General features: G+C 45.2%; 1 protein-coding gene across 1 annotated transcript in view; it reads right to left on the bottom strand.

The window, feature by feature from the left end:
* The window catches only part of JAK3 (Janus kinase 3), a 97,342-nt gene that overhangs the window by 43,157 nt on the left and 28,147 nt on the right, over positions 1-26,038 (bottom strand). Inside the window, exons 10-13 of the mRNA XM_083181765.1 lie at positions 18,652-18,763; positions 7,075-7,258; positions 5,236-5,357; positions 4,998-5,129 (exon numbers count right to left, since the gene is read on the bottom strand). Of these exons, the coding sequence (XP_083037891.1) occupies positions 4,998-5,129; positions 5,236-5,357; positions 7,075-7,258; positions 18,652-18,763 (550 nt within the window). The remainder of the gene's footprint in view (positions 1-4,997; positions 5,130-5,235; positions 5,358-7,074; positions 7,259-18,651; positions 18,764-26,038) is intronic.

Raw genomic sequence — 26,038 nt, forward strand, 5'->3', positions numbered from 1 at the left:
GGTCCGGCTTCTGATAACTTGGAACGCAACTTGCGTTCCAGACGTACGGACATCAATTTCGGTATGGCGTACTTCCGGACTTTGAGCCGCACGTAGTGTGTGGATTTGGCCCGCAATGTTGATCTCAGGCACACAACTGTACCCTCATAGGGGATATTCGCCAGCTTGTTGTATTTTAACAGGATTGCCCCATAGTTAGATCCATGTGAACATACGAACATAAACAGAAAAAGGAATAATTAGAAATTCAATTCATCACTCAAATTACGTAAATACATAAGGAATACTAGACCAACAGTGACATCTAGTGGTCATTTTTAATAATAACAGGAGTCTGAGAGATTAAATAGCAAAGTTCATAGAAAACATTTGAGCTCAAATTCTACATTCAAACCCCTGGGTGTTAATGTTTTAAGCTCATAAATAAGCTTCATTTCTGTCTGTGATAGCCTAAGCTCTCTATCATTTTTCCTCCAATTTGCTTGCACAACCCTAATACCACAAAAAGAAATTATGTGGCTAAGATCACTTCCATGTACATTTTTAAAATGAAGGGACACATTATGGGTCTCTACTCCCTTTCTAATGTTTCTGACGTGCTCTGCTAAGCGAATTTTCAGGGCTCGTGTGGTTTTACCCACATATTGTTTATCACAAGAGCAGGTCAGCAAATATACACAAAATTTCGTGTCACATGTAATGAAATCCCTTACTTCAAACGTCTTGCCTGTCTGATTGGACTTATACGTGGTTAATTTCGTATCTTTGGATTTGCAGATTCTACAGACACTGCAATTGCCGCACCTATGGAATCCTTTAGTTTTGATGCGGTTCCCAATCTTAGGAGTATTGATAGCACTCCTTACTACCATGTTCTTTATGTTATCTGCTTTCTTATAGATGAACAACTATTTCTGGTATGAGGGTTCATACTACTTACAATTGACTGGTACGGCCATGGGCACCAGGCTGGCACCAAGCTACGCCAATCTCTTCATGGCATGGTGGGAGGCCACTTCAGTTTGGAGTGGCCACCCATATGGTGCCAGCCTGGTGTCATGGTCTAGATATATAGATGACGTTCTGTTCATCTGGAGGTGTGAGAAGACATCAATGGACCTTTTTTGTGAACACCTGAACGAGAACACTCTCTCTATCAAATTAACATTCGATAGTAGCCAACAGGAGGTACACTTCTTGGACCTCAGCATATATGTGGAGGAAAGAACTGTAAAAACCAGGGGGTACACAAAAAGTACCGATTGTAACTCCTATATCCCATTCGATAGTAACCACCATACTAACTGGAAACAGGGGGTCCCGAAGAGCCAATTCTTCAGGATTCGCAGGAATTGTACCGATAAGGAAGTTTATAAAGAACAAGCAAATACTATGAAGGAGCAGTTCATATCAAAAGGATATGACCCTGTATTGGTGGAGAAGGCTCTGGAAGAAGGGGAGCGCTTAGACCGAACGGAAGTCATCAAAAAGACCAGACCAAAGAACAAAGAGGGATATAGAGGGGTCCCCTTCATAACCAAGTACAACTCCCAGCATGAACAAATTGAGAGTATTTTTAAAAAACATTGGAGAATCCTCGGGAGGGATCCACTTCTGAAAAAGCATAAAGGTTCTACCCCCAAGTTCATCTATAAGAAAGCAGATAACATAAAGAACATGGTAGTAAGGAGTGCTATCAATACTCCTAAGATTGGGAACAGCATCAAAACTAAAGGATTCCATAGGTGCGGCAATTGCAGTGTCTGTAGAATCTGCAAATCCAAAGATACGAAATTAACCACGTATAAGTCCAATCAGACAGGCAAGACGTTTGAAGTAAGGGATTTCATTACATGTGACACGAAATTTCGTGTATATTTGCTGACCTGCTCTTGTGATAAACAATATGTGGGTAAAACCACACGAGCCCTGAAAATTCGCTTAGCAGAGCACGTCAGAAACATTAGAAAGGGAGTAGAGACCCATAATGTGTCCCTTCATTTTAAAAATGTACATGGAAGTGATCTTAGCCACATAATTTCTTTTTGTGGTATTAGGGTTGTGCAAGCAAATTGGAGGAAAAATGATAGAGAGCTTAGGCTATCACAGACAGAAATGAAGCTTATTTATGAGCTTAAAACATTAACACCCAGGGGTTTGAATGTAGAATTTGAGCTCAAATGTTTTCTATGAACTTTGCTATTTTATCTCTCAGACTCCTGTTATTATTAAAAATGACCACTAGATGTCACTGTTGGCCTAGTATTCCTTATGTATTTACGTAATTTGAGTGATGAATTGAATTTCTAATTATTCCTTTTTCTGTTAATGTTCGTATGTTCACATGGATCTAACTATGGGGCAATCCTGTTAAAATACAACAAGCTGGCGAATATCCCCTATGAGGGTACAGTTGTGTGCCTGAGATCAACATTGCGGGCCAAATCCACACACTACGTGCGGCTCAAAGTCCGGAAGTACGCCATACCGGAAGTGATGTCCGTACGTCTGGAACGCAAGTTGCGTTCCAAGTTATCAGAAGCCGGACCCGGAAGTGACGGAAAAACCTGCCGGACACGGCGCCAAGCAGCCGGCAATAGTAATATATGCAATGGACTACCCAGCAACAATGTGTGAGGCCGTTTACACAGGTTTTAACTCTTGTATATGTGATTGATTAAATGTATGTATATGTTTTTAGGTACTGTACTCATGTTAATAACGTAATGCTGTGAAAATTATGGTTTTATATTGAATGATTTTTAGTGTTGAATCCATGTTTTAGTAAAGACCGGGACTGTTTAGGTATAAATACCCCACCGGGTACACTTTGTTTTTATACTCTTCACCCTGAGGAAGAACTGTATTAGTTCGAAACGCGTTGGTGTTTTAAAGGATTATTCAATTCTGGACTGACCCCCTATCCACTGGTGTGCTGTCATCTACACTACCTGGACTTTATCTCTTCCATTCCGGGTGGGAGAGGAACGTTCTTGTGCAGTGGGAGGGTGAACGTCCTGTTTTTAAGGATTAAAATCGTTACTTGTGGATGACCCATATTGTCCTGTCGCTTTGGATTGAAAATAAAAGATACCTTTGGATGAAAATAGGGCACTGCCCTCTGGTGAGTCGCCATTTCTTATATATAACCTATAAAGAAACCGTTATGGGAACATCTCCTAGCTAGACTAGGTGAGTCACTTTGAGATTTGGAAGAAGTTGAGATCTAGTCTATGGACCTTCACTAATCGAAAATTTGTACTGTTTTATTTTTGTCTTTCTCACATTATTGGAGTCTTGATCCATATTTATTTAGGAATCAAGAAACATTTCCGGAGGTAGCGCTGTGGAGATCCACATCTTGTTGTCTTGTGGTATTTCTTTTGGGTGTGGTATCCCAATTCTGTGGTATTTCCAGCAGCAATCTCTGTTTGTGAGCGCGAGTTACTTGTGTCATTTTTTGTACTAAGTGATTCCGTCCAATCCGATGCGCGGTCCCGTGCACATCAGGTCAGAATTGGGAGGTCGGACTGCCTACGCATAAGATAAGATGGGACGCAGAGAGGCAGTGGGTGGTGAACGTGGCGAGAGGACCAGGTAGGGGAAGCTGGACAGCGGGCGCACATAGAAAAAAAACCATACAAATGAATGGGCAGCCGGTGATTGGCTGAGAGCTCTCTCAGCCAATTGAGACCTCATTCTGACCTCTATGCACCAAACACATAAAAGTAGAGCTTTTTTGTGTTTGCCCCTATTACTGTACACCATCTTCAGAAGATGTGAACTGCTTCAATCCTATGGAGGCATATTAGTTGGAGAAAGAGATCTTCCCCTCCATTTATCATTTGACGGTGTAAGACTCCCCAGAGTCCTCCAAAATACCTGGAAAGTAATTTGCATGGATGGCAACTATGGCTACCACAGTCCCTTACACTTAGAAAGGGTACAGACCAGCTTGGTGAGGACCGAAATCGCTAACCCAACCGATTGTTGGGGTTTGCCCATACACAACTATGCACATGTGCAAGCCCCGGGGGCAAACCCCTTAGGATGGGCAGACAGGTGGCGGGCAGGGGGTGGACTCAGGGGACCGCCCAGTGTATTATGAGTGCGCCCATAGAAATGCTGGGCATACCCTTGCAAACACAGGCATGTCAGTGCCTGCTTGGGGCAGGCAGCTGACGTCACTTGATGTCTGTGCTCGCCCCTGATTCACTGGACAGCGAACATCTGGAAAGTAGGTATAGACTTACTTTTCAGAGCGAAGGCTAGAGAAATCATTTGATGGTGAGCGACCATCGAATCATATCTCCTTCTTGCAGCCGCATGCGACTGGATGTGTAAGCGTACACATCCACTCGCATGCTAGTGCGGCGATTCACTCAGCAGGTGGGGGGGGGGGGCATGCATTCGGCTGGGGCGTAATTTCTGAATATATGCTGCCTAGTGAACAGGTCTAAGTCTAAGTCAGGCTCTTAGTTTATAGTGGGGATATTTTAAAAAAATACCATAAAATATGGTACAATTTGTAATAATTGAATTATTGTTCTTTCTCTCATGGACTAAGGGTCTGATTCAGTATCATCTGCTGTTTTGCTACAAAAGCAGAATATTCCTGCTTTCTCTTACATACTTGGGGCCGCCCAGCATGAAAATTAATTGCGATCACATAGCAGAATTAGATTAGACCCTTATAATTGCAGCATGGCTGGAAAGGCAGGATAACCAACAGCATGTTTTGGGTGATGTGTTGTTATGCAGCTGCCTTGCAAACGCCTACTTCCGGGTTACAATTGCACTTTGAACTTCTCTCATGAGCACTGCGGGAGCTGAACATGCGCAGAAGTGTGAAAATTGCCTGATTGCGATTGTTGCATTTCTTCAACTCCTATTGATTCAGCCCCTGAGTTTGTTATTGGAGTGCCATGCCAATAAATGGACAGAGTACAGTATCTGTTGTCTATGGGATAACAGGAGCTTTGAAATGCTACTCATACCTCTTGGTAATGTTGGTGAGAGGCATCAAGAACTTTGAGCAATACATCCACCTCACGCTCTTCCTCTCCATCTTCATCTCTGCGCAATCCATGAAATATCTTAGTGAAGGAGCCTTTCCCTTGACTCTCCAGCTGTAAATGATGAAATCACCATTATAAAGACCTGTAATTTATGACCCAACCTATATTCTCTAATGATAGTGGCATATTTAAAGATATTTCCCTCTTCTCTACTCACAAAGGTGATGTCTTTGAGATGGATCTTGTGAAATGTCAACGGTGGAATGTTTCTTATCTGTCTTGTAGCTGATAACATTCTTTGAGGACAACTGTCACGCTGTATTAAAAGATTTGATTTCTCTAAATAGGAAACAAAGTGACAGTATTAATTAAACTTCAATGTATTTCTAATGAAAACAGACATAATGATAATGATAATAATAATCCTATGATTTATTTATTCATTTTTCATCCAATAGAAGCCTATGAGCTCCTTTTCACAATTTGCCGTACAATCAGATTGCTCCCAGCACCCCAGTCAGTCTGCTCATGTGCAGAAAGACTCCTAGGGACCAAACCCGGAAGTCCTGTTACCCAAAGGACATCTCTCATCGAGAGGGTTGTCCTTTGCAAATTTTTTGGTACATGCTGATGGTATCAGGGTAGCCTGCTTCCTGGCGCCCCCCAGCTCCATGAGGCAGGAGGGCGGGGCCGCCAGCATGATGAGAAAGGGGTCAGAGCTATGAGGGTAAATCGGTGTTTGGGGCATGGCCAGCACAATCACCTCATCGTGGCTACGTCCCCACCAAGCAATGCCGGAACTACTGATATTGCACTGCGGTGGGCAAGGCTACAATGACGCGATTTGCATCATTTGGTACCTAGGACCTCTTGCCGAGGTGGTGGGAGGGGGTTGAAGGACACTAGCGGTAATGCAGGGGACTTCCCCCAATTCTGGATGGGTAGGCAAGCCTATATGGTCTTTATAGCTCTATGTATGCAATAAGAGCCAAAATTTACTGTATCGCGGATGCCACCCTTATTTAGGAAGATGGGAGTTCTATTGAGGTTGAGATGTTGCTATGGGCAACCAATCTGATTCTATCTATTATTTTCTAGAAGGTGATAAATAAACAAGTACATTCTGATTGGTTGCTATGGATAACATCACATCTTCAATAGAACTCCCATCTTAGTAAATAAACCCCTATGTCTTTTATCCTGAAATTCTATAATTACTTTTTGTTTATTTGACTTACTATAAGTTTATCCTTACAAATTAAAAACTGATTACATTTTATTATCTCCCTTTATGCAGTTTACTCTACAGTATATTTATTTATTTATTATATGTGTATTTTAATCTTCATATATTTGATGCCATAGAGATGAATCACAGATGCTGTCATTTTTCCACTGTCTACAAAGATTTAAGGCTTAATTCAGAGATGTACGCAAACCTAATAGTTTACATATATCTTTGAATTTTGTTGATCTGCCCAGGATCTGTACAGATATGTGTCTGCGATGACAGTTGAAGTGCCGACCAAATCCACAGCATGACTGACATTTGAGGGCAGGGATAGTGGTGGCAGCTACCAGAAAAAGGGGGAGTGTTGGCCCAATTTTCTGAGCATGCCATGGCCTATGGCAGCATCCTTGGATATGCCCTCATTGGCCCTGGCAACATGAACACAGAAATAGGTTACTCAAATGTCCAATGTTCATGCAGATGATCCAATGCTGCAGCTTTGAATGCAGGAACAGATCACAAAAGCATGCGGTGGGCGTCTTTCAACTACAACACCTTCTGCTTCTTTTACATAATTTCACCCAGCAGCTATGTCCATAGAAACATGTTTACTGTAGATAATTTCAGCGGCTCCAATATTAAAACTGCTGTTAGATGTACCAAATATAGATATGCATAAATATGCAGCCTTGTGTATTTGTTAGTCTCAGGAAATAACACCTGGATTTACTGTGTATATGTTTTGATTCAAACAACTGAAAACTGGTTAATATACATCTATTTTATAATATTTTTACACATATTAAGATATATTCACACAGGTACCTCTGGCTCGTGGAGGGCAGCAATAAGTGAGGCAGGTAGAGACACCACCAAGGAATAATCTATGAGCTTTATAATACTCCAGGAGATTCCGCAAACTGGAGAAATGACGTGGGATGCCAGCCAAGCAGTAACTCTCATTCTTACATAGGATACAGCAGCCTTGGAAATCCTTCCCCAGTGGTGTCTGTGGAGAACATTATAGACAGAATCTGATTGTTTTTCATTTTTAGAAATGTTAGCACACTAAGGGCAGTATTCAATGAGAAAATTCTCCGTGTTTTATGGAGAATTTTTGCTTTTTTCGCCTTGGACGGAGCATTTTGCTCTCCAAAAGTGAACCACCCTATTCAATGTGAAATATTCTCCGTCTTTCTAAGTGATTTTCTCCGTGTCTCTCCGTGTAGCAATTCTCCATCTTTTGATGGGGAGCTGGAATGTGAACTTTTAAACTAAAAGGTTTTTTTTTTAATTTTGGTGTCAAAAAATCAGTTTTTTTTTTCTGTGAAGGGGCATGTTATTTTTATTCATGTGCTTATAGCACATAAATATATATTTAATTAAAAAAATATATATTTTTTTTAATATATATTTTTTTTTACACAGTGCAGCCAGCAGGGGGCCGGAGCGCTCGAGCCGCTCATTAGATATTCATATATTCACTGCACCCGATCGTTAATATGCACGATCGGGTGCAGTGAATACTGGGTCCCCCGCTGGCTATAGGGGGGGGGGGGCAGCCTGTGCTGCCTGGGTCCTGGGGAGCCCCCCTCCCCACCACATTCCTCTGGAGCAGCCAGGGAGACTTTAATCTCTCTGGCTGCTTCCGTCCCCCGGCTCCCTGAAAGCTCCCTGCCGCGGACGCTCGTCCGCTGCAGGGGTTAAAACTCGCTGCGAGTGGCGGCGAGCATGAATAGTGGATAAAGTGCCGTGACGGAGAATCTCCAAACATGGAGAATCTCCGCAAAAACACGGAGAGTGCATGGAGAGCGAAATAAAACGCTCTCCATGCACAGAGAATTTTCTCATTGAATACTGCCCTCAGAGCCTGATTCATGTTAGTAAGTAAAACAAATAAAGCAAGTACTGTATTTTATGTCTGGAACACACCATGCTGCTATGCAAGGGGAGCAAATACATTTATATTTTTCTATGCAGGGTGAATATTTTAGTTGGAACACACCTCACCAAAATCTATTGTTCTCTCCAGGGCGGGCATCAGAAATATTGGGGCCCTGTACAATGATATTTCTGTGGCCCCCATCCTAATCCCAAAGCCCCACAACCCTCTTCTGGATAAGCCTCATTCAACCATTCGCTGCTCCAGATCCTATCTTCAGGTGCTGACTTCTCTCGTTCTCAGTCCTGCTGGCCTGGCTCCTGGCTGCTGCTTCCTGCTGGCTCCCGGGTACTGCTGGCCTGTCACTTTTACAAAATAATGCCAAGTACAGGAGCCAGAGACTGAGGCCACAGTGCCAGTGCCAGCAGCGGGTACGTTTGTGCGCCTGTGGCCCCAGGCCATATGCACACACAGAGTAGATAGCTGAGCGCCAAGCAGCAGGGCGCACACACAGCACACAGCAGTGGCACACAGTAAGTCAGTCAGACTCAGCCACACACAGATGGTGCACAGTAGATGGCCGGGCCGTGAGGGTCACTGACAGGCCAGCTAGTACAGGCTGTGGCCGTGTTTGGGCATGAAGGCTCTGGGGCCCTTCAGATCACTGGGGCTTAAAAAACATGAAAGACCCTAAGTAAAGACAGACAAATGTAAACAAATTAAGCAAGAAATAAACCCAAGAACCTGTTGGCATATGACAAATGAAGTTTAATATAATGGCTTCTGATTGTAAGAAAATGTTTCCAAAAGAAAAGAAAACTCTTCTGGTGTTTTCTGGGGCTTGAATACCCGTTATAAAACCAACCTGTTTCAATTTGATTGTTAGTAAATCAGGGGGTTCCATATTTGTCTATGTGAAAGTACCAATAATTTGCTGATATTTGATTTTGATTGGAATTTGGTTGTATATTAAAATTGACATTACAGTTTCCTTAAGTAAATCTTCAATTGCATAATCAAATGCAAAATCACCAAAACCCTGAAATCAAAAATTAGTAAATATAGCCCCAAAACTCTCATGTGCATTTAGTTATATACTGTAGATGGATTTGAATTTGACACAAATACAATTTTGCATATAATTCTGCAAAATATCTTGAACACCAATGAAGCTTCTATAGCATGGCTTATTTTACATCTGTAAATTGTTGCAAGACCAGAGCTTACTTTTCTTTATGAATGAAAACTGCAGTGTTGTCCTCTGAAGACCATTTCCAAACAATTTATAGATTTAGGTAAGCATTCATGATGTAAATATATCATACACAATCTGTTTTATGTGCAAAAGCAATTCTGCAGACAAACCACACTTTCAGTTGTTAATATCTGTCTTAAAATCTAAGGTGGCAGTTTATATTGTATTTGTTTAATCTTTCACTTAATGTCTTCTTACTGATTTATTGCATAGTTAGAAATAGTTTTTATCATTGGCTTGTTATTTTCCAATGTCAAATCTGTTTGAATTTTTTTGACATTTATGTACCGTATATATAAAATGTAACAGATAAGTATTATATAAACCATTTGTTTAGAGGCAGTAAAACAAACTAAATTCTCTCATGACAGATTTGTGATTAAATATTGATATACAATAAATCAACAATCAATTTCTGTGATCTGAGAAAAATCAGAATTCAGTTGGATTGAATTAAAGCAGTTCATAAATATTCACTGTAGGGGATGTTGGTTTTTTCTGTTACCGATGTATAAAAGGGTTATTCAGTTTAGTATGTCAGCATTCAACACCTATGTAATATAAGATTCAAAGGTGGCCACGCTTTCCAGCTCTACTGACTAATCAACATATTGTACACACACATTTTAAGTATCAGTAGTTCGATACAGCATATCAATACACTGCAGAAGTTCTGCTCACATATGTTCCACTTTAAGAGCTTTATCAAGCCCTGATTAAGCACTTACTGTAAAACAAGTATTGGCAGAATGCCTGCTATGTATGTATTGATATGATATAACTACTGATTCTTAAAATGTGTGTGTGTACAGTATGATGATTAGTCAGAAGAGCTAGAAAGCGTGGTCACCTGCAAGTCATAGATTAGATAACATGCTAAACTGAATCACCTATTCTATACATTGCTAACTGCAAAAACAAAGGTCCCCCTACAGTGAATAATTTCCGCTGCCTGGTTCAATTTAATCCAACTGAATGCTGATTTTTCTATCCTCGGGATAACAGAAAACAGAAATTGAATTTTGAATTCTTTAACAACCACACACTGGTTATATGTAACAAGTTAGTCAATAGAATTGTTTTACTGCCACTGAACATTCATATGCAATTTATATCTTGTTACATTTTATATACACATAAATGTCACTAAATCAAACAGATATGACATTTGAACATAAAAAAACAGTATAAGCCCTGTGTAACCATGTAATGAATCAGTGACAAGGATTTAAGTGACTGACTAAATAAATACTATATAAACTGACAACTAAAATCTGTAACTTAAAGGCAGATATTGACAGCGGAAGGTGTGGTTTTTCTGAAGAATAGTCTTTGTGCATTCTCGTGGGATTCTGAGCCATAAGTGAGGCACTAGAAGTATTATTTATGTACTTATAATGGACTCTTTATTAAGATATAAAGGGGGGTATTCAATGCCGTATGCTATTTCAGACAGGGGAAATAGTGCCCCCCATCCCCTGCATATTCAATGCTGCAATTTATGACAGCATTGAAAACAGTTTCCAACAACACAGATCTAACTTTAAAACTAGTCGGATCTGTTTTGTCGGAAATTGCTGCAGATCGTCAAATTCTTAGCTGGTTTTCTCCATTTCACCAGAACTCGGACTTTCCAACACTCAACAGTGGAAACATTGAATTGCGACTGTCAAGTTCTTATAGAGCGGAACGAAAATGGCCTGGGATTTTGACTCTCAGGGCTGTATTCAATGAGAATATTGACGGCGTGCAGCAAATCCTTTATCGTTTAGGATTCACTGCACACTCGCCACTGCCCGCCGTGTTCCGGAGCCTCGCTGTCCCCCCTATTCAACGTCGCAGGGGCTCGCTGCCCCTGACGGCGAGCATGAACCCCTGCGTCGGACGCCGCAGGGAGCCTGAGGATGGTGGCAGGCAGGGAGATGAAAGTCTCCCTGCCTGCCCCAGAACGTATGTGGGGGGAGGTGGGCTCCCTGGGAGCCAGGCAGCACAGGCTGCCCCCCGGGTGAGCCAGCAGGGGACCGTGTATTCACTGCACCCGATCGTGCATATGTAATGATCGGGTGCAGTGAATATTTGAATATCTAATGAGCGACTCTCGGCTCCCGGCCCCCTGCTGGCTGCTCTGAGTAAGAAAAATTATATATTTTTTAATTAAATATATATTCATGTGCTATAAGCACATGAATAAAAATAGCATGCCCCTTCTCAGAATAAAAATTCCTGATTTTTTGACACTGGCGACACACGGCGAAAATCACTTAGAAAGACAGCGAGAAGTGCACGTTGAATAGGGTGATTCGCTTTCTGACCCCAAAAAAATCACCTTCCAACGCGAAAATAGCACAAATTCGCCGTGAAACAGGGCGAATTATCCTCATTGATTACTGCCCAAAGAATCTCATATGAAATACCCCCTAGCTGTTCATATATCGGTCTCACATTTGTGACATCATGATGTTGCTCGGCAACCCCCGGTGGCTGGGGCAGTGGCTGGGCCTGGGAGCTCCGGCATAGCATAGATGAGGGAGTGACCCACAGCTCTGTGGTGGGTTTTGCTGGGGAAGGACAAACCTGCCCTGAGATTGGCGGATGCGTGCTTGAGCTAGGCTTCGCCTATAATAGCCGCGTTCGACAGAGCCCGTTAGTCAGGCTCCGCCCCCGATGCCACCAGGTCTTAAGGGTTGACAACGCCGCCACCAATGCCAAGGATGAACAAGGGGATAGCTAACTAACCCAAGAAGGGCGAGGTCACCCTTGCTCTGTGGACAACAGTGTGGACGTAACAATACGCAAAGATGAAACACAATAATATCCCAAACAGGTGTAACAATACACAGAGGTGTTCTATCAATATCAAAATACGAGTAAGGGCTGTCTGGGGGTAGACCCCACTTATCTGTGCACCGAGGAGGCAACAGGCAGCGGGAACCAGGATACGGATAAAGGACAACACACGGACACCAGGAGAACAGGAGACTGAACGGAGGACACGGCTGGGAATAAACGACAGGATGCAGGATGACTGGGCACAGGAACCAGGAGTAGCGGGTAGGTGGGAACCAGGAACACTTGAGACCCTGAGGTGCAAAAGCTATAACCGGCACCTGTCCTGGGCAGACGCCGGCTCTTTATTCAAAATCCCCGCCGACGCTGACGTGCGCTGCACTGCCGGGCGCATGACGTCAGCGCGCCGGCGCGCCGACGGAGGCGCTCGGGGACGTTGCCCAGCAACGCCCCGATGCCTGCTGACGATGCCGTGGGGACGGAAGCTAGGGGCGTTGCTGCGCGACGCCCCCGACGTCTCTCCCGGCACTCGTCTACACTGTCTGTCCCGGCGGGTCCGGGACAGCAGTGTAACAGTACCCCCCCCTTGAGGAGGGGTCACCGAACCCTTAGAACCCGGTTTCCAGGGAAATTTTTTAAAAAACTCCGCTCTTAGCCTGGGCGCATGCAAAAACTTTTCTGGGACCCAAGATCTTTCCTCATCTCCAAACCCCTTCCAATGGACAAGAAATTTGAGCTGACCCCTGACTACCTTGGAATCCAAGATATGTTCCACCACATACTCCTTATGCCCCCTGACCAAGACAGGTCTTTGAGTACGTGTAGAGCTGGATGGAAGGGTTCCGACGACAGGTTTGAGCAGGGAACAATGAAAGACATTATTGATGCGCAGAGACCTGGGAAGCTGAAGTCTGAATGCCACCGGGTTGATTTGTCCGATAATCAGGAATGGACTGATAAACCTGGGACCCAGCTTGGGGCATTGCTGTCGAAGTCTAATATGGCGTGTGGATAACCATACTCTCTGACCCACTTTAAAGAGACACGGTCTTCTATGCCTATCAAAGAAAATCTTAGACCGGGCTGAGGATTGTCTAAGGGCTATGTGTACATTCTTCCAGGCTTTCCTAAAAAACGAGACAGTGGACGAGGATCTTGACGGATCAACCGGGGGCATGAAAGAACTACATTTGGGGTGAAAACCTGAGTTGCAGAAAAAAGGAGAGCTCTTAATAGCTGTATGATAAGAGTTATTATATGCAAACTCCGCTAATGGAATAAGCTCAGCCCAATTGTCCTGGCACTTTGAAACGAAACAGCGGAGGTATTGTTCCAAAGCCTGGTTGACCCTCTCGGTCTGTCCATTCGACTGCGGGTGGTAACCAGAGGAGAGACTGACCTGAATCCCTAAGGCTGAACAAAACTGCTTCCAAAACCTGGCCACGAACTGGGAACCTCTATCCGAGACAATATCAACCGGGAGTCCGTGAAGCCTAAAAATGTTGGTGATGAATAAATTCGCTAGGAGTTTAGCTGTAGGGAGCCCATGTAATGGAGTAAAGTGAGCCATTTTGGAAAATCTATCCACAGTAACCCAGATGGTGGTGAACTTGCTAGACGGAGGAAGGTCAACGATAAAGTCCATAGAAATATGGGACCATGGTTTTTCAGGAATGGACAAGGGAAACAGCGGACCAATCGGAGACTGTCGAGAAGATTTGTGTCGCGCACAGACCAGACATGAGGCCACAAATCTGTCGACATCTTGCCTCATAGAGGGCCACCAAACAGTCCTGGCTAACTGTTCCAAAGTTTTGGCAATACCTGGATGCCCGGAGCTTTTTGCCGAGTGAAAATCCCTGAGAACCGCCTCCCGTAATTTCTGGGGAATAAATAGACGGTCCTGTGGTGTCTGTTGAGGAGCCGACGCTTGGGCAGCAATCACTAAGGTGGCTAAATCTTGGGTCAGGCCCGCCATGATGACCGAGCCAGGGACAATGGGGGATGCTTTAACTTCAGATCCCTGGGAAGTCTGAAAACTGCGGGAGAGGGCATCCGCCTTCACGTTCTTAGAACCTGGCCTAAAGGTGATAATAAACCGGAATCTGGTGAAAAAGAGTGCCCACCGAGCCTGTCGTGGATTGAGGCGTTTGGCGGACTCAATATAAGAAAGATTCTTGTGATCGGTGATCACCGTGATGGTATGCTGAGCTCCCTCAAGCCAGTGACGCCACTCCTCAAACGCCCATTTGATGGCCAATAACTCACGATTGCCTACATCATAATTTCTCTCGGCTGGAGAGAACTTGCGGGAGAAGTAAGCACAGGGATGGATCTTTAGATCCTGTGGCCCCTTCTGAGACAGGACTGCTCCAGCACCCACATCAGAGGCGTCGACTTCGATTAAAAAGGGTAGCCTGGGATCTGGGTGGTGCAGAATTGGGGCTGAGCAAAACGCTTTCTTTAATTTTTCAAAAGAATCCATCGCCAGTTGAGACCATTGTCCTGGGTCAGCCCCTTTCCGGGTCAAGTTCACTATGGGGGCCACGATGTCCGAGAAGGAGCGGATAAATTTGCGATAGTAATTAGAAAAGCCAAGAAATCGCTGAATGGCTTTGAGCGTGGTTGGGCGAGCCCAGGATTGAATGGCCTGAACCTTAGATGGATCCATGGAGAAACCTTGAGGGGAAATGATATACCCTAAGAAAGTCACTTGTGACACTTCAAATTCACATTTTTCTAACTTGGCATATAAATGATTCTCCCGTAGCTTCTGCAGCACCAGGCGGACGTGCTGCCGATGCTCGGGAAGAGACTTGGAAAAAATGAGAATGTCGTCCAAGTAAACTACGGCAAAACCCCCTAAAAAAAGGCCGAAGGACCTCATTAATAAAGTCTTGGAAGACTGCCGGGGCGTTAGCTAGACCAAAAGGCATCACAAGATACTCAAAATGCCCCGAGTGGGTATTAAACGCGGTCTTCCACTCATCTCCACTTTTAATTCTGATTAAGTTGTAGGCCCCCCTGAGGTCTATTTTGGAAAAAATCACTGCCTCCCGAATCTGGTCAAATAATACGGAGATGAGGGGTAATGGGTAGGAATTTTTGACCGTAATTTTGTTAAGGGCTCTGTAATCAATACAGGGCCGTAAAGACCCATCTTTCTTCTCTACAAAGAAAAACCCTGCCCCTACCGGGGATTTTGAGGGCCGAATAAACCCCTTTTCAAGACTTTCTTTAATGTAGAGGTCCACGGCTTGGGACTCAGGTGCGGATAACGCATATAAACGACCCTTAGGAAGTCTGGCATTAGACACTAAATCAATGGCACAATCAAAGGGGCGATGAGGAGGCAAGGTGTTGGCTTCTTTTTTAGAAAAAACATCCGCAAAATCGCGGTACTGAGGAGGGAGAGCTTGAAGATCAGGGTGCATCACACGGAGAGGGAGAGTGAGACAAACATCCGAACAGGACCTTCCCCACCGAGTGATCTCACCAGTTTCCCAATTAAATTCAGGGTTGTGTTTTTTCAACCAGGGCAGCCCCAGGACAATAGGAGTGAGAGGACAGCGAAATATAAGAAAGGTGATATCTTCGGAGTGAAGAGCCCCCACCGACAGACGAAGGGAGGGAGTCCTAAAAGATATACTGCCTTTGGACAGTGGACGGCCATCTTACCCACATACAGAGACGTGATTGGCCAAGGGTATGGGCATGAGGCCCAATCGGTGCACCAGGCCTTCATCAATGAAGTTACCGGCCGCCCCACAATCCACAAAGGCAGATCCGTTCCAAGAACGGTCGGTCACAGAGACTGATACCTGAATCAATACGGAATCTGAGGGAGAAAAGCTCGACAGGCCCAAGTGAACCCCCCAAGTATCACTTAGGCCCTGTCTTTTCCCGCCTTCAGCGGACAAGCAACAGCAAGGTGACCGGGACCCCCACAATACAAACAAAGGCCCTTGAGACGTCGGCGGTTCTTTTCGGAGGAAGATAGTCGAGTGGCCCCCAATTGCATAGGCTCGTCTCCGGGTACCTCGGTATACTCGTCTGCAGATAAGGAAGGCAACACTCCAGACCGTCTCTCCCTCTGCCGCTCCCGAAATCTCCTATCCACCTTAATGGCTAACTGCATGATCCCATCTATGTCTTTAGGAGTAGGGTAATGCACTAATGCATCCTTAAGGGATTCGGATAGACCAATCCGAAACTGGCTACGAAGCGCTGGGTCGTTCCAGCCAGAATCAATAGCCCAACGTCTGAACTGAGTACAGTATGCCTCAGCTGTGTCCTGCCCTTGACGCAAGGCCCTAAGATTTGACTCAGCCGAGGCCGTCCGGTCCGGGTCATCATACAATAACCCCATAGCTGAGAAAAATGCATCCACTGAAGAGAGAGCCTCAGCACCATCAGGAAGGCCAAAGGCCCACGACTGAGGATCTCCCTGCAGGAGTGATATAACCATTCCTACCCGTTGAGCTTCAGAACCGGATGACACTGGGCGTAATTTGAAATAGAGCCTGCATGACTGTTTAAAATTAAAGAACTGGGACCGGTCACCTGAAAAACGGTCAGGGAGATTTAACTTAGGCTCCAGACCCCTACCGGAGGAGGAGCTAGACTGTGACCGTTCCTCGTGTGAGTTTACCCGTAGAGTGAGCTCTTGTAATTTCTGCGTCAGCGTGTGCATCTGTCCTGCAAGGGAGTGGGCAGCAGCCTGTTGTGTCGGATCCATGATTGGGGCTCACAACGACTACCGAACCTCTGAGCTGTAGGGGCAACGAACAGTCCCAGAGTATAGTTTGGCCGGTTATAATGTTATGATAACTGGGTGTCCTCGCCAACCCTGACTCCGTTGTCACCGAATGAGATTGGCGGATGCGTGCTTGAGCTAGGCTTCGCCTATAATAGCCGCGTTCGACAGAGCCCGTTAGTCAGGCTCCGCCCCCGATGCCACCAGGTCTTAAGGGTTGACAACGCCGCCACCAATGCCAAGGATGAACAAGGGGATAGCTAACTAACCCAAGAAGGGCGAGGTCACCCTTGCTCTGTGGACAACAGTGTGGACGTAACAATACGCAAAGATGAAACACAATAATATCCCAAACAGGTGTAACAATACACAGAGGTGTTCTATCAATATCAAAATACGAGTAAGGGCTGTCTGGGGGTAGACCCCACTTATCTGTGCACCGAGGAGGCAACAGGCAGCGGGAACCAGGATACGGATAAAGGACAACACACGGACACCAGGAGAACAGGAGACTGAACGGAGGACACGGCTGGGAATAAACGACAGGATGCAGGATGACTGGGCACAGGAACCAGGAGTAGCGGGTAGGTGGGAACCAGGAACACTTGAGACCCTGAGGTGCAAAAGCTATAACCGGCGCCTGTCCTGGGCAGACGCCGGCTCTTTATTCAAAATCCCCGCCGACGCTGACGTGCGCTGCACTGCCGGGCGCATGACGTCAGCGCGCCGGCGCGCCGACGGAGGCGCTCGGGGACGTTGCCCAGCAACGCCCCGATGCCTGCTGACGATGCCGTGGGGACGGAAGCTAGGGGCGTTGCTGCGCGACGCCCCCGACGTCTCTCCCGGCACTCGTCTACACTGTCTGTCCCGGCGGGTCCGGGACAGCAGTGTAACATTCCTTGATATACAGTTGTGCTCATAAGTTTACATACCCTAGCAGAATTTGTGAATTTCTGGCAATTTGTCAGAGAATATGAATGATAACTCACACCTTTTTCTTTTACTCATGGTTAGTGGTTGGGTGAAGCCATTTATTGTCAAACAACTGTGTTTACTCTTTTTAAATCATAATGACAAAAGAAACTACCCAAATGACCCTGATCAAAAGTTTACATACCCCAGTTCTTAAGCATGGATGTTGCTTTACATTATTTCCCATGACACTCTCACAGTTTCTTGCATCCACTTATTTGCCACCCAGAATACTGTAACTCAACTCAATAAGATGGCTCACTCTGTTTGCACAAGGACAATCGCTGCTTTCTTGTCAAAGTGCATTCGCAGAATGCGGATATGCACAAGAGCCTTCTGCATTAGGACATGCATCCAACACTAAACCAGGCCTTTCAGGTGCAGGTCAAGCAATTTCAAAATACTTTGTACCAATGTGTCTAGAATGGGATAAGTACCTGACACTACATTGACAAACATACATGGAATACCCCTATGATTCATTTTGGTAATTTACTAGCTCGAAAAACCCTCTGTGAGGAAAGCCCAGCTCTACTACCTTCCTTCAAATTAAGAAATAGCTACAATATACAGCTTGATATGAAATCAAATTACCACAACAATATATTATATAAATTATGTGATGAACACAGGCCATGCTGGATGCTCGTCTGTACTTACTGTAAGTAAACACTTCTTTTTACTATTCACTGATAACAGAAGTCCAAAAACGTAAAAGAATATACAGGAGAGAAATAAGTAATGCTTTACCTCCAAGCACACAGTTAGCAGAAACTTGTCATAGTCTTGGGGGGAGCAGCGAAGAACATAGCTTCCTCCAATACCGCCATTTTTCTTCAGTTTGTCAATAACAAATTCAGAGCTAATGGAATGAAAAAATGAAGCTGGTTGATAAAGTAGCATGTAAAAAGGGTCGCTGTAAGCAAGCAGTAATACTGTATATGTTAGAAATTAATAGATAGAGATTTGTATGTTATCCACATGGTAAGACAAAGGAAAAAAGGTAAAGCATAGAGACATATTTATGAAACTTTTGTAGTGGAAAATATACTCAAAGCAGCAATTTATAGGGTATCCAGCGAAAGCAATGGATCCCCTATCCAGAAATAGACCCCGTCGTTTTCTGTGGGGGGTTGCTATGCTGTCAAATTTACCAAGCTCAGAAATGAGCTCAGCTAATGCCATCATCAAACAATGTTTGCTCCTAGTAGATTACCACATTGCTTTTTTTAGAGAGGGATAATCCTGATCCCTCTCCATCAGCCCTTACTCTTGCACACAAAGGGCCTTATTCTGGTTGGTGCGGCCGGGCCGTACGCGTACGTCCCGGGGTTTTTCATGATCTGCGCATGTGCAGATTCGCTAATGCGCAGGCGCGACCACTGAACAACGCTTACGGACGGGTCTCAACGTGCGAAAAAACCTGTACGCGAGTGTACGGGTATTGGGGGCGGCATAGGGGCGTGTTGAGGGGAGCGGCCGAAATAATGAGGGAAAATGGGCGTAAATATGGGCGTACACGGGGGTGTGCACCAAAAATGATCGGTGCTACTACCGCACGATCGCCTAAAGCACCGTTCATTTCGGACACCAGACAAGCGCCCGCCAACCGCCAGCTCAGACCACCCCTACAGATACCGCATGCCAGCGTGCGCCTGAGTTTGCTAATTAACGCTGATTACTACTCAAACACATACACCTGAATGTAATAAGCAATGCTGCAGTCTATTAAGTCCAAACCATTATTTCACTGCCTGCAAGCCACACACAGCACGCAAACACATTGGAAGCTTATCTTTCTATACTTCTCCACATTTAAAGGTTTGTTTAATTTAAGGTAAGAATCTTTTTAAGACCTGCTTATATACGCTAAGGTAGGTATTTGCTAAACAGTTAGACACATTCACTACGTGCTTTCATAGACTTTACACAGTAGCACACTCAATCTACACAAGTCGACATGTGTCAACGTGTTCACTCTAATACTAACATAGGTTTTGTATTTAGGATACAATAACATAAACCACATCTAACACCTACAAAGGATGTTTCAGCAATGTTTTAAGCCCATGACCACTATTTTCCACACAATCTTTGTATAGTACCCAAAATAATGACCTGTACCACTATCTCATCTGCTATGATTTGGATTTGACTACACTCTGGATGTAAGATGCCACCAATCACATTATTGCACTCTCATCTCTCTAACAAAGGATTCCTACATCTGCTTATGACACTGTAAAATCATATATATATATATATTTAAAAAGTTATGCATGTTTGTTCACAAGCTATTTTATCATGTTTGGCCCATTCACACATCTTTTTTTAGGGAGGACACATATGCATTCCTACACAAATGTACCTTTTCACCCTTGTTTGTCTGCCTCACCCACTCCATGAGGAAAGCATTGTTCTGGACCTGCTTTTACCTACTACTGTAGGAGCTACCTCACCTGCACACAAACTGCTTTCTCACCTATTAAGTTGCTCTGCACATGTGCTGACACAAACTAATTAGCAGGGAAAAGTTGGATAGGAACATGGGAATGGCCATGGAGAGGGTTACACATGGGAAACTTCTACCACACTTCAACAAATGTTCAAAAATACCCTGGTCAGTAAGTACACATAAATCTAGTATTTTTTTTCACACAAGAAATGACACATACCACAATTTTGATTTAATTTGTAAAATAAATTTATTTGCTGTTCAGCATCACAGCTTATTTCACACTTTAATGTGAGAAATCAAATAAACAAATAAAATAGACACACAAATAATAAAACAGCCAGAACAAGAGGTTGCATATCTCCAAACATGTGTTACCCTGCAAATGCAATGGTGAAAGAAATGGGGACACCAGAATACGTACTGCAACAACCAGGGTGAATACTAAGCAAGATACACACCACCACAAATTTATCCTGCATTTGTAGAGGTCAAAATACGAACTTTCATGCCCATGGCACGCAAATGGATAGATGGCCAACTCAGGAAGCGGATGTCCAGTGCAATTTAAACATTTGGGGTCCAACCACAGAGGAAGTGAACCAGGTCTCATTATTTGGGCCCTTTTTTCCCCCTTTTAGATGGGGCCTTGGGGACAGGGGCCTTTGGCTCAGCTGCCTTGCGGCGTCTTCCCCTAGTCGACACAGGAGGGTCAGCAGAGGTGGAAGGTTGGGGAGCAGCTTGGTGTGGGGCAGCAGATGGGGGATTGTCCCTTAGGGACCTGGCGGTGGACAGCTGCTCCGCAAGAAGTTCATTCTGGCGGCTGAGGTGTTGGCCAATGCTTACTATGCCAGCCGCCAGAGTGTCGTTAATGCGGTTCAAGGCCTCACACTGCAGCCTGTTTGTGGCCTTCCACTCCGCCAGAAATTCCCCCACCTGCTGCTGACGGATCGCAGCATCCACCCCTTGCTGCTCGATCCTCTCCAGTGTCACCAACAGGCTCTCATCCCATGTCTCCTGTGGCTGGTGCTGGGGGCGACGTCTTGGTGGAGGCTGGACCACTTGCTCCACCTGTGGCTCTGCAGAGGAAGATGCTGCCGGTACATCCTGGGTTTCTGCTTCTTCTAGGATAAGAATTGAAAACAATGTCACCATCACATACGCAATAAAAAATATCTTTCTAAATACAATGCATTACTGTGACTTACCATCAAAAGCAGCAGCAAAGACCTCCGCCGGGAGCTCACTGTCCATATTGGAGATCCCCCTGACCTCCCCCACATCAATCACGTCCAAGGAGTCCTGCTCCAGGGGGGTATACTCCAAATGGTCGGGCATAGGACCTCTCCCGGTGGACATGCTGTGGTTGTACCGGTCAGTCATCTTCCTCTTCATTGCCGTTTTGAAGTCAGTCCACCTACAAGTTTAAAAATACAAATATCACCATGAGATATGTGCACCACTGTGCTACGTGTAGGGTTACCACCTAGTCCCTTAAATTCCGGACACATGTTAATTACACAGGTTCTGTGGCAGTTTAAAATTAGGTGAAGTGGAGTCTTGAAGTCAGCCAGCAACAGAACCTGTGTAATTAATATGTGTCCGTAATTAAAGGGACTATGTGGTACCCCTAGCTACGTGACATTTCCTAGTGTGGGTGATCTTATGTTTTTTTGCCATATGTGTCCCACACACACATTCATGTCTCAATTAGGAGGCATTTCAGTGTCTCATCTCATTCATTAGGCCACTAAATGCACATACATACATCACTATGCAGAAATGACATCATCCATGGCCAAATTATGCACCTCCACCTGGTGTGAAACTACACATTCCACCATAGCTTGACAATGTGGTTATTATGGAGTAATTTAACTATGGAATGGCATACTGGGATGTGTAGTTTCTCACCAGCTACATGTGCACAGTTTGGTCATTCTTGTTTCAGTAGCATCATATGGAACATGTTACAACAACTCTTTCAAAAACATACTTTCTCTTGTCCCGTCACATACTTCACATGAGCAGAACTGTGCCCATAACCTCACATCACACCAATGGTGTATGTTTCATATATCAATGTGGGTTATTAGACATGGTTGTGTTCACATGTGACATTGAAGTGTAGCACTATCTACAAACACACCTTTCTATTAGTCTCAAAACATACATGTAACATATGTACACACATATGACATCAGGGGGACAAAGACCAGGGCAATTTTTCAGCAGTCTCCAGCAGGAACTGAGGCCCTTATTCTAGTTCACTCTTTCTGCCCAAATATTTCTTTGATGGACAAAACCATGTGCACTGCAGGTGAGGCAGGTGTAAAACCCCACCCAAATCTGATTATCTCTGCACAAGTAACACCTGCCTCACCTGCAGTGCACATGGTTTTGTCCATCTAATAAATATTTGGCCAGAAAGAGTGAACTAGAATAAGGGCCTCAGTTCCTGCTGGAGACTGCTGAAAAATAGCCCTGACAAACACACTAACCTTTTCTTCACCGCGTCCCAATTTCTGACCACTGGTGCCACCTGGTTCACTTCCTCTGTGATCTTCTCCCAAAGGTTTCTCCTTGCACTGGCACCCGGCTTCCTGGTTGGCAATTCAATCCATTCGCGTGCCCTGGGCACTAGAATTCGCATTTCGGCCTCTACAAATGCAGGGTTTCTCTTTCTGGTGGTGGTATCCTGCTCAGTCCTCACCCTAGATGTTGCAGCTCGTTTTCTGGTGGCCCCAGTTCTCTCACCATGCACCTGCTGGGTCACACCTGTTTGGAGAGATGCAACCTCTTGTTCTGGCTGGTTGCTTGGCCCTTGTGGAGCTGGTGGAGGTTGAACAGGGCCTGTTACTGAGGGGCCCGCTTGGTCTTGGCTCCTCCTTGTCCTCTCCTGCTCCCTCTGCCTCAACCTTTCCAGCAAGGATTCTGCTCTTGCTCTCTGGAGAGCGTCCTCAGCTGCGGAATCGTCTGAACTAGACATGTTTGCAGCAATTGTGGCCTGCATCTGACTGAATATTTATATGTTAATCTCCCGCCATGAACAAGGGGGCGTATATTTTTCTCCGCAATGTATTTGCTCATTTACGCCGATATTTCCCGCCGATAATTCCCGCTTAAATTACGCAGGTCTCAACGCACCTGATCAATCACCTGTATATGCACATACACAGGTTGTGGAGCATTGTGGGCTACATCGTGAAATGTGTGCACCTGTCATTCCAATGATAAGTGTTGTCAGCTGGTATCTGTTGGAGTTCGTGTATGCTTTGTGAGTCACATTTCAAAACATCACGTTACAATGCTTTCCTTACATATGTAATGTGTATGAAATTGTCATACAGCAACATGTTGCATTGTGGCCCTTTAAGCAGCGTAGTTATAAGTAGATGGTTGCGTGTATTATTTTCCGCACACTGTAAATACAGCACTCCTCTCCATGGAAATCGGTGTATCGTGCCCCCTTTAAGCAGCGTAGTTATAAGTAAATGGTTGCGTGTATTATTTTCCGCACACTGTATATACAGTTCCTCTCTATACATTGAATGCATGCTGTTGGTTATGGTGTGTGTATATCGGAACGGTCCGCGTAAGTTTCTATTCGCATCCAGTTTGTTAATGTAAGAGGGATTAATAAAGTTAATACCAAACAAACAATTTTTTACACCAATCAGCAAGCACCAAAAGTGATATATGTACCTGCAATTATTAACTGCGCCATTGGCACTATGACTACTACCAGGGCTAGGCCGTTTACGACCCAGGAGCTGTTGGCCCTGGTTGACGTAATGGACCGTCACCTGGGGCCCCGGGGCCCATATGTCAGCAATATGGACAAGCGGCGGGCGTATACTGCTGCCCGCCGCCTAATATACTCGACGACCGGCGTCCGCAGAAGCCTGGGGCAAGTTGAGCGGCGCTGGTCTGACCTGCGCCGGTGGCAGCCAGTTTTGCTCTGCACCCTTCGCCGCCATATTGCCCGATGTAAGTTTTGATTACTAGTATGTCTGCGTTTTTTAGCTAATGTTTTCTGTACTTTTTATAAATATGTTCCTGAGTATGTGGGTGTATATGGGTGTATAGGGGGTGTATAGGGGGTGTATAGGGGGGGTATATGGGTGTATATGGGGGGGATATGGGGTGTATATGGGGGGGATATGGGGTGTATAGGGGGGGTATATGGGTGTATATGGGGGGGATATGGGGGGGATATGGGGTGTATAGGGGGGGATATGGGGTGTATAGGGGGGGTATATGGGTGTATATGGGTGTATATGGGGGGATATGGGGTGTATAGGGGGGGATATGGGGTGTATAGGGGGGGTATATGGGTGTATATGGGGGTATATGGGGGGATATGGGGTGTATAGGGGGGGTATATGGGTGTATATAGGGGGGGTATATGGGTGTATATGGGGTGTATAGGGGGGTATATGGGGGGTATATGGGGTGTATAGGGGGGGGGGTTAAGTATTTGCTCAGTTTTTGGGTGTAGCATATCAATTAGTTTGCATGATAAATGTCTGAAATATAACAGCAATGATAATTTGGAAGGTTATGAGCATGACTAATGTGAATTTTTATTTCCCCCTTTTTTATGAAACCCAATCTTCGATTTCTATGCCATCAACATGAACATTTCAGCACGGGCAAGGGCACGCATGGAAGCCCGGGAGCAGGCAGCCCGGGACCAGGCAGCCCACGAGCAGGCAGCCCTGGAGCAGCCAGACGAGGAGGAGGAAGAGGAGGAGGAGGAAGAAGAGGAGGAGGAAGAAGAGAAGGAGGAAGAAGAGAAGGAGGAAGAGGAGGAGGAAGAAGAGGAGGAGGAAGAGGAGGAGGAAGAAGAGGAGGAAGAGGAGGAGGAGGAAGAGGAGGCCGAGACAATGGCTCAAGCTGGGGCCCACACAATTTCCCCATCCCCTTCCCCCACCCCCTCCCCAACCCCCACCCCCACCCCCTCCCCAACCCCCTCCCCTACCCCCACCCCCACACACACCCCTACCCCCACCCACACCCCTACCCCCACCCCCACCCACACCCCTACCCCCACCCCCTCCCCACCCCATTTCCAACCCCCCTACACCTCTCCACCACCCACCCCCAAACCTCTCCAATCCCCACTCACACCCACTACCTCTATCCAAATTCCCATCCCATCCCCCTTGCTCCTGACCCCCCCAACCACCGCACAGCCAACCAGCGGGGACCAGGATGGCTCAAGTAGCCGTAAGTAAATAATGTGTCTAATGTTGACCTACACATTTCTACACATAAACAATCACAACAACCACATATGTGTATCCAACATCAACATTAGTTGCAACATATCACTGCAGGGCGACCATGAGGTGTGTCCTGTCCTTCTCCAGGAACAAGGGTCCCCTTGGTGGTTTTTTTGAGTGTGGCCATGCCTCACCCCTTGAATAATTGACATAACAGTACATCCAATGAGATATCCGACATTAGTGGTGTGGTAGTTATGTGGCTCCAGGTGTTGGGTAACTCCAGTTCCCAGCATGATGTGCAACACAGGGCCGGATTATAATGGAGGCACAAGGGGTCAGTGCCCCTGGGCCCCCCTCTAGCTAGGGGCCCCCTGTGGTTGTCATGTATTTTTTTTTAAAAAAAATTTTAAGTTTTTATTTGTTTTTTTTTAGCTAAAGGTTTTGTGCATGG

This window comes from Crinia signifera, chromosome 1 (genome assembly GCF_055691185.1).
Source record: "Crinia signifera chromosome 1, ASM5569118v1, whole genome shotgun sequence".
In the NCBI taxonomy this organism is placed as follows: domain Eukaryota; kingdom Metazoa; phylum Chordata; class Amphibia; order Anura; family Myobatrachidae; genus Crinia; species Crinia signifera.